This window comes from Mus musculus, chromosome 13 (assembly GCF_000001635.26).
Source record: "Mus musculus strain C57BL/6J chromosome 13, GRCm38.p6 C57BL/6J".
In the NCBI taxonomy this organism is placed as follows: domain Eukaryota; kingdom Metazoa; phylum Chordata; class Mammalia; order Rodentia; family Muridae; genus Mus; species Mus musculus.
This window is the reverse complement of record NC_000079.6, coordinates 104,804,041-104,817,117: the sequence shown is the minus strand read 5'-3', so window position 1 is coordinate 104,817,117 and position 13,077 is coordinate 104,804,041. Positions and strand designations below refer to the sequence as shown.

The 13,077-nt window shown below is 38.5% G+C and overlaps 1 protein-coding gene across 9 annotated transcripts in view; it reads left to right on the top strand.

The window, feature by feature from the left end:
- Positions 1-7: 7 nt before the first annotated feature.
- The window catches only part of Cwc27 (CWC27 spliceosome-associated protein), a 185,971-nt gene continuing 172,901 nt past the window's right edge, over positions 8-13,077 (top strand). For 7 of the 9 annotated variants that reach the window (XR_001780800.2, XR_001780799.2, XR_001780798.2 and 4 more), the window contains exons 1-6: positions 8-431; positions 5,805-5,901; positions 9,286-9,398; positions 10,338-10,481; positions 12,102-12,200; positions 12,764-12,867. Coding sequence is in view for 4 of the 9 variants with exons in the window: in XM_017315573.2 (XP_017171062.1) it covers positions 390-431; positions 5,805-5,901; positions 9,286-9,398; positions 10,338-10,481; positions 12,102-12,200; positions 12,764-12,867 (599 nt within the window). In the remaining 5 variants the exon portion in view is untranslated. The remainder of the gene's footprint in view (positions 432-5,804; positions 5,902-9,285; positions 9,399-10,337; positions 10,482-12,101; positions 12,201-12,763; positions 12,868-13,077) is intronic. The other 2 variants (NM_001360094.1, NM_026072.1) reach the window with 1 other exon arrangement.

Genomic DNA, 13,077 nt, shown 5'->3' with positions numbered 1-13,077 from the left:
TCGGGAGGTGAGTGCTATCTGCAATCGCCTGACCTGGACGCAGCCCCGGGATTTACGGATTGGCCCTTTAGCTCGTATTATAAACCTCGCTACAAATTCTCTAAAGTTGTAGAGGTCCTATAGTCTTTTCTAGTTTCCTGAAGGACAGGGAAGTCCCCCCTCCCGGGGTTAGCGGTGCTCCGGTCCGGGAGCAACATGGCGGCGTCCATGATGGGCTAGTTTGGGGAGTAACTAGTGATTAGTACGGCTGTCTTGTCCGACTCTGACCGAGTGAAGTTTTCCCCCAAATACTCAGGTTAAAGAATTGTGTGCTAACAGGTGGGCCTCGCCGGAGACCCGCCATTCGCTTGCGGCCACACTAAGGAGCGGAGTCCTGAGCACTGAGCAAGATGAGTAACATCTACATCCAGGAGCCGCCCACTAATGGGAAGGTGAGAGCCTTACCTCCTGGACACGGTGACTGGGGGCGGGCAGGGAGGGGCAGCTATCGGGGATTTTAGAGGTGGAAAGACCAAAGGACTCTTCTCCACACCCTGCATATGGCCAGTGTTGCATTTATATTCTTTACGGTGACGTGTCTCAGCATATTTTTGAAAGAGTTCTTGGGCAACCTCCCTATTCGCTAGTCTTCTGACCCCTTAACTTCCTTGATCCAACTCACGTGAGCGCCTTCTAGTGTCTATTGTTTTTAAGACTTATCTCAAGATTGTACACTTTTGCTTGTTGTTTAACTTGGAGATCGTGCATTCTCTACAGTCATTATTGAAGGCCTCTTTGGCACCACGCACTCTACTAGGTGCTGATGATACAAAGGTTGGTATTCTACCTTTATATGTGTGTCTGTATTATAGACACACACACACACACACACACACACACACACACACACACGTATATATATACTAATTCCCTATCTCAGGATTACAGACGTGCATGAACACACCTGCCTTTGCTTGGGAGGTATTGAAGAAGAGATTATATTGCCATGACAGTGATGGAGGGAAAACAGGAAATGATGGGGAAAACATCTTGGAGGAGATATCTTTTGAGATAATTGTCAGTTAGAAGCAGGGGAGGAGTGAGGAATGTTATTTCATAGGAATGGGAGTAGATTCCCTGATAGATTTCATGCTGAGCTATATATTTCTAGAGGACAATATTAATTTTAATGAATAAATGCGTGTAGAGATGAAATAGACTGACCATTCCACAATGCAGAACCTTCACGCTTCATTTCTCTAGTTTGCTATTTTACCTGTTCAAATGTAACAAAGAAGCCTATCAAATAGCAGATCTCAGTGATGCCCTGGGTCTCAGCAATTACCCAGTATTTAACAGTATCTTACCTTGGTTTCTTTCCTATATAGAATGCAAACACTATAGAGTTGAAGATGAGCATCTAGAGCAGTGGTTCTCAACCTGTGGCTCATGACCCCTTGGGTTGAATAACCCATTTACAGGGGTCGAATATCAGATACCCCGCATATTAGATATTTATATTAGGATTCATAACAGCAAGATTACAGTTATAAAATAGCTGGAAATAGTTTTACGGTTGAGGGTAAATACAACATGAGGAACTGTATTACAGGGTCACAGGATTAGGAAGGTTGAGAACCACTGGCCTAGAACATTGCTTTACGTAGAGTTCGTACACTACGAAAGAATAGCTAGGCACATGACTTAATGCTGTTTCTTTAGCTTCTGAGAGGTATTAAGCATAGGTGAGGGTGGAGTTAAACTGTTATTCCTCATGGGCACATTTAGTTGTTTGACTCTAATGACTTCTTTTTTAAGAACTAAAACAGGGTTTCATATGAGTCCTTAGCTGTGCTGGAAACAGTTGTTTACTGTAGGAAATGATTTGATATATCCACAGAGTAAAAGCACTTCTGAACAGGAGCTCATTCATACAACAAGTATTTTTAAAACTTTGTGTGTGTGTGTGTGTGTGTGTGTGTGTGTGTATGTGTGTCTATGTCTGTTTGTGTCTGTGTCTTGTTCCATGCTGGTCCCACTGCACACATTCGAAGGTTCAGAGAATAACTTTAGTTGATGGCCCTTATCTTCTCTCAGCTTAATTAAAGGCAGCGTCTTTTTGTTGTGTGATGCTGCCTGTGCCAGCCTCGCTGGCTTGTGAGCTTCTGGAGAACCTCTTGTCTCCTTGGCTCACCATAGAGCACTGGGATTAAAGACACATGTTACAGAACTCACATTTTAAAAAAGAATGAAAGAAAAAAGAAATCACACAAAGTCCAGGTACTTGTCGGTAATTTTTTAATGTTATGATCTAAGTTTTAATTGTTAGTTACATGGTACCTAGATTAACTAAGCCTGCTTTCACAAATGTCATTTTAAAGATAGCAGTAATAATGTAGAAACTTGGCCAGGAGTAGTGGTGCTTATCTTAATCACAGCATCTGGCAGGCAGAGACAGGTAGATCTCTGAGTACAGGGCCACCCTGGTCTACAAAGCAAGTTCCAGGGCAGCCAGGATTATACAAAGAAACCCTGTTTTGAAAACAAACAAATGTAACAACTTGGTAGGTGTGGCCATACACTCCTTTAATACCAGTACTCCAAGGCAGAGGAAGATGGATCTCTGTGTGTTCAAGGTCAGGCTGGTCTACAAAGCCCCATTGAGACCCTGTTTCAAAAAAAACAAACAAACAAACAAACAAACAAAAATACCAACCAAAAAATCAAAAAACCAAACCAAAACAAACAACAACAACAACAACAAAAAACAATGTAAGAAAAAAAAAATGGTAGCATTGAAGCATAGAAAGCGTGAGAAATCTGTCAAGTCGAAGTTAGGAAGGTTGTTGGGAATACATGTTTCCATTTATTATTGGTAAAATGAGCTTTGTATTAAATATTTGTTCTGTCTTGAAATATTTGTCATTAAGATTATAAAGCCATTGTTTATGCTCTACTGAGGTTTTACAACCATTTTAAGCCTAAATATACAGAACTGGAAGACAGACCTCTCTAATTTCAATGAAAACATATTTGGTGAAAGAAATCTGATACAAAGGGGCACTTTTTTTTGTTTTGTTTTTTTCTGGTTTTTTCGAGACAGGGTTTCTTGTATCCCCTGGCTGTCTTGGAACTCACTCTGTAGACCAGGCTGGCCTTGAACTCAGAAATCCGCCTGCCTCTGTCTCCCAAGTCCTGGGGTTAAAGGCGTGCACCACAACACCTGGCTAAAGGGGCACATTTTGTATGATTCCATTCATATGAAATGTTCAGATGGCAATGTCCACACAGACAGAAAAGAAATTAGTAGTTGCCAAAGGTGAGGATAGCAGGAGTAGAGGGACTGAAATGGGTCAAGGCTTTATTATAGGGAAATGAGATGTTTTGGAAATAGTGGCAGTGGCTGCCAAATTCTAAAATCCAGGGAACTCTTTAACAGGGTGACATTGATATGTAGATTATATCTCAATAAGTATTATTTACATATAGATTATATCTCAATAAATATTGCTATGTTTTTATAAAATTAAAATCAGAACTACTTCTAAATATGGTCTTTGTAACTTCACAAAATTTTTTAAAAGGTTGCTAAGAAGAAAAGCCTAAGTCCCCCCTAATAGTAAAATGTGTTTTATTTCAAGCATATAAGGAAGGGACAGTGAAGTAGGTCAGCACTTATGGAAAGTCAAGAAATAGTGCTCAGTATCATTTCAGGTTCATTCCAGCTTCAGTTTCACCCACAAAAAGTAAACAAATAAAAACAATTAAATAAAAAAATGTAATAAAGGAAGAGAAATGAAGTCAGGATCTCACTATGTAGCCTTACCTGACTTGCTCCGCAGACCATGCAGGCCATACAGAGAGATGTGCCTGCCTCTGCCCCCTGAGTGTTAGCACTAAAGGTGCATACTACCATACTTAGATTTTTCATACTTCTTTATAGGTTAATGAAACTGTTAAAAAAAAAAACTACCATAATGTAGATATTTTCGCTTCTCTCATTTTCATAATTCTTGCAGAGTGGTTGTAAAAGATCTGTGTGTTCCCCAAAAATGTCCCTAAAGATGCAATGCATTCATTAGTGTTGCATAATTTATAATAGCCTTTCCTAGGCTTCTGAAATACAGTAGCAAAAATGTACAAGCTGGTGGGAGACAAGAGGGAGTTACCCCTCTCATCTTGCTGTTGTTGAAAAGCATTCTCACTGGGCAATGATGGCACACCCCTTTAAGCCCAGCATTCAGGAGATAGAGGCAGACTGATCTGTGCTTGTTCTACAGAGTGAGTTCTAGGACAACTAGGGCTACACAGAGAAACCCTGTCTCAAAAAACAAAACAAAACAAAACGAAATGAAAAGCCTTCTCATCCACATTACACCTTCTAGGGCGTCCTTACAAGACAGGGCTCTCCTGAATGATTTTTAAACCTCCCCCATTATCAAAACTAACTTGTGACAAGGCAAAGGAAGTTTAGAAAAAAAAATGTGATTTATATATAGAGATTCCTCATGAGGATCAATTTGGTTTTAGTTACTCTGCTGTCTTTCTTTGCAAGAATATTCTGTGTGGTGGCCATAGATTATTAATACTACTTAACATTTGTACAGTAGGGGTGGGAAAGAAAAATTGATACTGAAGAGTCCAACTGTGCCATGAAGTTCAAACTTAGTGTCTAACAATCTTTTTTGTTATTTGTAGTTATTGAGCCAGTTGATGTATAAGCTACTTAACCCTCTGGGCTCAGCGGAGGTTCTGGTTGTTACCAAGGAGTAACTGCTGCCATGAACCAGTAAAAAGGACACTATTAAATGATCCTACCTATTATAGAGGTGATGACTTTTCAAACATAACCATTTTAGCAAGTCACAACCAGAATTAGATTAAGAATATTCCTGTGTGCTAGGACTTTAGCTAAGTTGGTAGAGTACATGCCTGTCATACACAAAGCACTGTGTTTAGCCCCCAGCGTGGCATGAACAAGGCATGGGGACTCATTGCCTGTCATCTGAGTACTTTGGGAGATCGAAGCAGGAAGTTCAGGAGCCGGGGTTAGCTTGAGACCAGACTGGACTATAAGGTTATCAGACTTTAACTGAAAAGCCAGAGACAAAACATCCAGGGGCTGGGGAGATAGCTCAGCTGATAAAGTGCTTCATGTGTAAACCTGAAGACCTGAGTCTGGATTCCCAATGTCCCCATGAAAAGTTGGGCATGGCTGCATGAATCTGAACCCCAGACTGAAGGCCATGGAGTGGCAGAGGCAGGGGAACCTCTCACCCTGCTCACCAGCCCGTCCAGTTGAGTTGGTGAGCTCCAGGTTCAGTAGAAGAACTATCAAGAAAGACACCCAGTGTTGGCCAGTGGCCTCTGTGCACCTGTACACATGTATACAGAGAATAAATGCTTATCCAAATTAGGGATAGCATGATTTTAATGTGAAAGTAGAGTTCAAAGATATTATCAACTGAATGATTGTAAAGTTGTTTATTAATGTCATAATTCAGTGGGTTCATTAACTTCTTAATTTCATAATTTGCGAACCAATTTTATTAGAAATAATGCAATTAAGTTTGTACTCTTGGTTTTTAAATGAATGGAGTTTGTTTTCTGTGATTAGAAAAGGTAAGTGCTTTTTTGAAAATAGTGTATTGAATCGCCTGATGATGACTGGGCTGTAATGAGTATTTGTTCAGTATAATAACAAGCCCAAGTTGAGTTTGTAATATTTCTGAAATTGAAAATGCTACTTGTTAGTGTTGCAAGTTGAATAACCAATCAAGAGAAAAAAAAAAAAACCCTAATATGATGTCATGATCTTTCTATAGGTTTTACTGAAAACTACGGCTGGAGATATTGACATAGAGTTGTGGTCAAAAGAAGCTCCTAAAGCATGCAGAAATTTCATTCAGCTTTGTTTGGAAGGTCAGTGTAACCTTCATTGAAATTTTGGAAATAAGATTGCCTTAGTTGGGCATTGTTGGGCATGTGTGTTGGGCACACTGGGCTGCTCCTGTAATTCCTGCACTTGGGAGGTAGATGTAGAAACATTTTGAGTTTCAGAGCATCCTAGGCAACACAGTAAGACTCTCTAGATAAAACCCTGCAGGGATGAGCTTTCTAAAGAATGAAAAGAATAAACTACAGTGTTTTTTGCATTGCTTCAGGTGTTATGCAGAGGTAGTAAGTAATCGAATGGACCTGAGCAGTGAGTAACACCTTTCCTCCAGATAAACTATAAATTGCTACATTTTTAACAGAGACAACTTAGACCTGATGTTGATCTCTGCGAAATGCTGCTCACTCGTCTTTCCTTCTTTAAATGTGGAGATTCATTCCCAAAGCATGCCTTTCATTCTGTGTTACCCTTTCCACTCTGTGCTGTCTCTAACCAAGTGGTTATTATTTTCAGAACTATACTCATTTTTTCCCTTCTTGTGCCTAATTGATCTAATGGTGTAATTTTTCTCTCTCCTGGAAACTTGTGTTAACTACCACTAAACCAAATTTCAGCTTCTTCCCTAGGTCGTCTGGACTTCCATCTCCATGACTGTAGTTGCCTCCTGCCTGTTCTTCTCTGTTATTTCTTTGCCTTCTGTCCATACACATGATATTGGAATCTTTAAGGACCTGGCTTCTAGCTTTCCACTCTTTTTCATTCCACTAATCATGTGCTTCCAGTCAGCCATTCCCTCTATTTCCTGAACATTCTATTTCCTTTTCCACAATCCTCATATTAGCTAGCTTGCTTGTTTGCTTCCTTCCTTCCTTCCTTCCTTCCTTCCTTCCTTCCTTCCTTCCTTCCTTCCTCCCTTCCTTCCTTCCTTCCTTCCCCCCTCTCTCTCTTTCTCTCTCTTTCTTTCTTCCTTCCTTCCTTCCTTTCTTTCTTTCTTTCTTTCTTTCTTTCTTTCTTTCTTTCTTTCTTCCTTTCTTTCCATGTTTTTCACTCTCTTTTTATGGAAGTAAAGCCAATTTTTATCACTTTGTTCAAAGTCTGCTTTCCATAAAGCTTACCACCTGGCCTGATTCATTATCACTCTGTGTCATAACATGATAATTTTTCTTTATAAGAAGCTTTGCAAAATTTTATATTCACTTAGTATTTTTTATTCTTGAATAATTGTTTATGCAGCTTTACATTTCATACAGTTTTCACAGTTTCTTGTTGGCGTATAGAATGTACTACATACGACTTTAAATGTCTCCAGTGGTGGCAAGTCATTGTCTTCCAGTTAGACCTGATTTTTAGAGACAGTGTTCTTTGTGGTGTCAGAAACAAAGTATTTAAGAATCCAGAGTGTCCTGTCATATGATATGGACAAAGCTCTCCAAATAGAAGAAATTAGATAAATCTATCATGACAGGGGAAAGTGTAAGGACATAATGATAAAAGAATCCAGTCCCTCAGATGAGACGAAGAAAACAGGTCTGCAAAGACCATTATTAGTAATTGCTGTGGCAGGCAGGAAGGAAATAAAATCAGACAGGTAGTTTAGTTAGAATAACTGTCAACAAAGCTAAGAAACACATGAGACAAAGAAAAGTCTGACTTCTGGTAATAAGTTTAAAGAAGCTCAAATTTTACAGGAAAGTGAAATCACAAAAACACTAGAAAGGATGAATGGTAAATTGCAATCCGTGGAGCAGGTGAATAAATAGACAGAAAGAATCTGGACAGAATACAGCAATGAAATAAGCATGAGGTTCAGTTGGGGGCTGACAAAGCTTACCTGCATCAAAACGAAAAAAAATATCCTCCCATTTTTATAAGTAGAAGAAATGAATGGAAATTTTACAGACATAGAGATAACCAGAGCAATATTTGTAATGATTAAACAGGTAAGAATTGAATGAAATTATTGCTAACTAACTGAAAACCTGAGAAGACCGGTGGAGAGATGGCTTGGCACTTCAGCTCTTACGTCTGCTGAAGACTTAATATTTAGGACTGGCTGCCCTGTCAGAGGTCTGGGGTCCAATTCCAAGCACCCGCATGGCGGTACACAGTCAGCAGCAGCTCTACTTCTGGAAGATCCTGTGCTGCCTCTGGCCTTCATGGTCACCAAGCATGAATGTGGTGTGCAGACATACATGCAGGCAAAACATGCATACACTTGTAAAAAGATAGGTATTTCTTAGGTGAGTCAAATAATGTAGATAACTCTATTTAATCTTTAGGAAGAATGATTTGAAGAAGTTACAATATTTCTGAGTCTTATAATGCACCTTTCAGTATAGCAATAGCAGCAACAATGTGTAGTTTTCAGAATAAAAGCAAATGATTGAAAGCATGGATGGGAGGGGCTGAAATGTAAATGAAGTAAATACCTAATAAAAAGTTGGAAAAAAAAAAGAAAGGTGGTCATATCCTTTGAAAAACCCAAATATCTGTAATTATAGATTTAATCTTGGACTTAAAATATAAAATTGTTACAAAGGAAGGAAAAGAAAGCAAAAGGCAACAGTTTCAGTTTTCTTAGGGGATGTCCTATGCTTCTGTCCTACTTAACTAGTGTTTTCCTTCTCAATGATTCTGGTCTCATACCAGGCATTCTAAGGGAGACCACTGATGCTGCATATTTGTGACTAGAAATTATATTTTTATATATAAATAATTTCTGAAAAATCACTTAGATATTTAATTAGAATAAAGTACGTTATTTCACTTATTGAACGTAAAGGAGACTGCACAGACAGTGCTAGAACTTCTATCTGCAGGTTTATATTTTTTGTACATTATTAAGTTAATTTTCTATCAGGAGAAATGGAAGAGGCAAAAATGAGCTATCTCCTACCTAGGCTTCTGAGCCCCAGCAGTGCTAGCCTTTGGGATTGGATATTTTTTGTTGCAGAAACAATCCTTTGGGCTTCAGGATGCTTAGCAGTATTCTTGCCATCTTGTACAAGATGCCAGTAGTATTTCCCAGTTTTCCCAGTTTTGATAGCCAAAAATATTTGAAAATGTTGATAAATGCCCCCAGGGTGCAGAATTGCTTCTTCTCTTTCCTCCAGTTGAAAGACATTGGTGTGTATTAAACTTCTTATTTTTAATTTAAAAACAGTAATTTATAATTGATAATTATGGAGATTAAAGACAAACAAACCAATCCCCCAAAACTAAACCACCATTGTCTCTGTAGAAACATATAGTGTTTGAAAATTGATTGTTTTCTAAGAAGTGGAGAGGAAAGGTTTTGGTTTAAAAGCCAATTTAGCATTCTGGAAATTAAATCTTGTGGCTCTGTTTGTATATTAACTGTGATAATTAAAGTGATACTAACTTTTAGAACTTGATATATTATTTTTCAGCCTACTATGACAACACCATTTTTCATAGAGTTGTACCTGGCTTTATAGTCCAAGGTGGAGATCCCACAGGCACTGGGACTGGTGGAGAATCTATCTATGGAGCCCCATTCAAGGTCAGATCAATTTACTTGCAACGCTTCTTCAAAAGTGATCGTGTCCCACAAGAATGTCTCATGTAATATACAAAGTCAGTGGAGTTAAAGTTTTTCAGAGATCAGAGCAAATACTACCTACCGAGCAGTCTTTCTGATTTATTTTATGGGAAGCCTTTGTGCTGAAGGCCTAGAAGGCAAAAGTCAAGGTATTTGTCTATCTGGCTCCTGGTGAGATGTACTGTATTCAGATCTTAAGGCTAATATATTAAAGAAAAATAGTCTCTGATGCTTAAAAGGCACTTATTGTGCTAGATGGGTGTGTCATAGATGATTCCAATGTTCAGTCTGAGGGGAAGTTCTGAGTAGCTCTCAGAATACAGAAAGCAACTGAGAAACAGTGGAGCCCTGCACTGTTACACTCTGCTAAGACAGACTCATGCCGTCTCTGAGAAGAATCAACTTAGAATGGTTTAGGACTTTTAAAAACACAGTGAAATCACATTAATGCACTTATAGAAGATTCTCAGAATTGAAAAACAAGAAGAAACCCATCACTTCATAACATGTGCAACAATAGCTGGTGGCTTTACAGTGGTTCAAAGGTGGGTTTCTTGGGAACACTGGACTGTTTTAAAGGGTTGGAGGACTCTGAGGTGAGTAGGAAAATGAGACTTAGACTCTGACTCCCTTTGAGCAGCATCCTTCCTCTGTAAGTAGACTTCCAGAAGATAGTTACGGGGCTGAATATATTTAGAACATACAAGCTGCAGAATTCAGGTTTAAGAGCATTGAACAGATAGTAAATTTGGATTTGATTGTACTTCAAAATCAGTTAAATAAAGCTTCAGTATTTTTGATTAGAAATTGTCTGAGTCTTGCTGGTCTGCTGCGTAGCTGATTGAATATGAAGGGTGTTATGACTTGAGAACAGTCACTAAATCTCTTTCATTCTTGCAGGATGAATTTCACTCACGGTTGCGTTTTAATAGGAGAGGACTGGTTGCCATGGCAAATGCTGGTCCACATGATAATGGCAGCCAGTTTTTCTTTACTCTGGGCCGAGCAGATGAACTTAACAATAAGCACACCATCTTTGGAAAGGTTAGTGGAAAGGCTTGGTTTTGATTTTATATTATTCTTCAAGCTTCAATGATACCTTCAGTTAACTTATATAATAGTGGCCTTTAAAATGTTGTACTTGTATGAGGGAGTATGTTGCTACTATGAAGAACTGTAAAGGGATTTCTGAGCTGTGTGTGCTTCAGGTCAGTCATTTGTCATGGTCTCAATATTAAAGTCATAGTAGTGGTATTAGCTACTTATGGCCACTTAGCCAGTGTTGTTTTACACATTTTCTTTCTTTCTTTCCTTTTTTTGGGGGGTGGGTTGGGGAGCAGGGCAGGATTTCTCTGTGTAGTTCCTGGCTGTCCTGGAACTTGTTTTGTAGACCAGGCTGGTCTTGAACTCAGAGACCCTCCTGCCACCACCTCCTGAGTGGTAGGCATGCACCACCATGCCTGGCTGCTTTACAGGAAAACAAAACAAAACAAAACAAAACAGCCAAAAATATTTTTTAGCTTAAAGTTTACCAGTGATGAACTTTCTTAAATATAAAGTGGAAGTTGCCTTAGTATTTATAGTTTTACCAGAAGTATCACTGTGGATAGTGTCCATTTAATCCTGCCCACATTTAACAGCAAATGAGAGAGGGGGCCTTCTTACAGAATTTTCAGTCGTTCTCTTTAAAGAGGGGTCTTGAGTGCATCTTCCTCTCATCTTCTTCTCATCTCAGCTTCTCTGTATTTAAATCTTAGACCTAGTAGACATGAACAGCTTTTTAGCTCCCTCTGCTGGTTCAGTAAGAATTGTTTCCTTACATCCTATGCAAAAGAGGGTTTTGATGCTAAAAGGAGGGAAGCAATTTAGTAAGGTTGGACAACTGAACCTCTGAAGTCGAGTCATCCCAAACCATAGAGATGTAAGCTTGTCGCTTGTTTCTTAAAAGCACACACTAGGAAGTAGACATTGTCCTGTTCTTGGCTGCACTCTTAACCCAGGGTTTTCTGGTAATCATGAACTTTTCCTGCCTCTTTGTTTTTTCTTTTAAAGCCAGATGAGATTTGGCTTCCAATCTTGTCCTGTGTTTTACAGTCTCTGTTATATAATCTAGGCGTGAGAGACGATGTATATCATACCAGTTATAAGTAGAGATGCTCCCACTGTTGAGACTGTAACTTCTTTGACTTTCTATCCTCATATTTGTACAAGAAGGAAAGTGTAATTCTTACTTCTAGGGTATTTGTGTAAATTAAATTAGACAATAATCTGCACAGTATTTATCATATTGTTAATACTTAAGATGCTTTAAGTCCAAGTTTGTTTGTGATATTTAAATGAACTGTTACTCAGTAAGAAGGTTGACACTGTATGTCTAGTATTAGTATCTGACATTCTATACACTGGAAACATCAAAAATGGTTTAATAAGAGATTGAGCCCCACCAAAATTGAGTGCAGCTGTGCCTTCCAGCCTTGAATCAAGTGTGCTTCACCATCATTGTTAACTGCTTATTCTTAGTTAAATGTAAAGTTCTCTTCTAATTATTTTAAAACACCTTTTTCAGAAGTCTACTGTTTATTTAAAATATTTTCAAAATTCCTTTGTTTATTTAAAAGATGAACACAGATGTTTGCCATCACATTTTATGTCTTTGTGTGATAGGTTACAGGAGATACAGTGTACAACATGCTACGCCTGACAGAAGTAGATATTGATGATGAAGAAAGACCCCGAAATCCACATAGAATCAAGAGTTGTGAGGTAGGAGCATGGCTGTGTGGCGCCATTTAAGAGGCATCCTTAAACTATTAGGTAAAGGCTTTATACTAAACACCATGGCTCATTTCTGTCTATTTAATAAAGCACAGTTTCTGATGCAGATTTTTTTAAATTAAAGGCGTTGGATTCTAATATGAAACTTTAGATGATAATCTAAAGAATGAAAAGCTCAAGTCATATGAATTAGGTTGTGAATTAAAGGAATTAGGTGTCTTTGCTCAAAGACTAGAATTCTAGGTAAATTAAGAGTTACCTTTATTGAGGAAGTGACGTAATCCTTAGGAGCATTTGATTCAGAGTCCAAATGTCTGTCTGGGGCCTTACAGTTTTCCTTCCATAAAATAGGTATCAGGGAGAAAATAGGTATACTCATCTTTGACTTGAAAAGAACATAATGTTGTGGGGCACTCAGCGAGGCTGCTGAAAGTGTGTTTATGTCGGGGAGAAGTAGATGCTGATATTAGAAAACTTCAGGGGCATTTTTCACTTTTTTATAAAATAAAAAATATCCTGGAATAATACCTTCAAAACACTTCTTTTCACAGGTTTTGTTTAATCCTTTTGATGACATCACTCCAAGAGAAATTAAAAAGCCCAAGAATGAGAAGCCAGAAGAAGAAGTCAAGAAATTGAAACCCAAAGGCACAAAGTAATCACAATAGGGAGGTTTACCTTCACTTTACTTGGGACACTGACTTAGTCAGTCGGTCTTTGCAGTGGTTGTTCACTAAGGAAGGGGATGTCATTTTGAACCTGAGTGCTGACCGAATTATGAGCATGTTTGTGTTAAAGTGAACAGTTTTTACATTTAATGACATTATATAACTTAAGCTAAAAAATACCATCTTATATGGCCAGA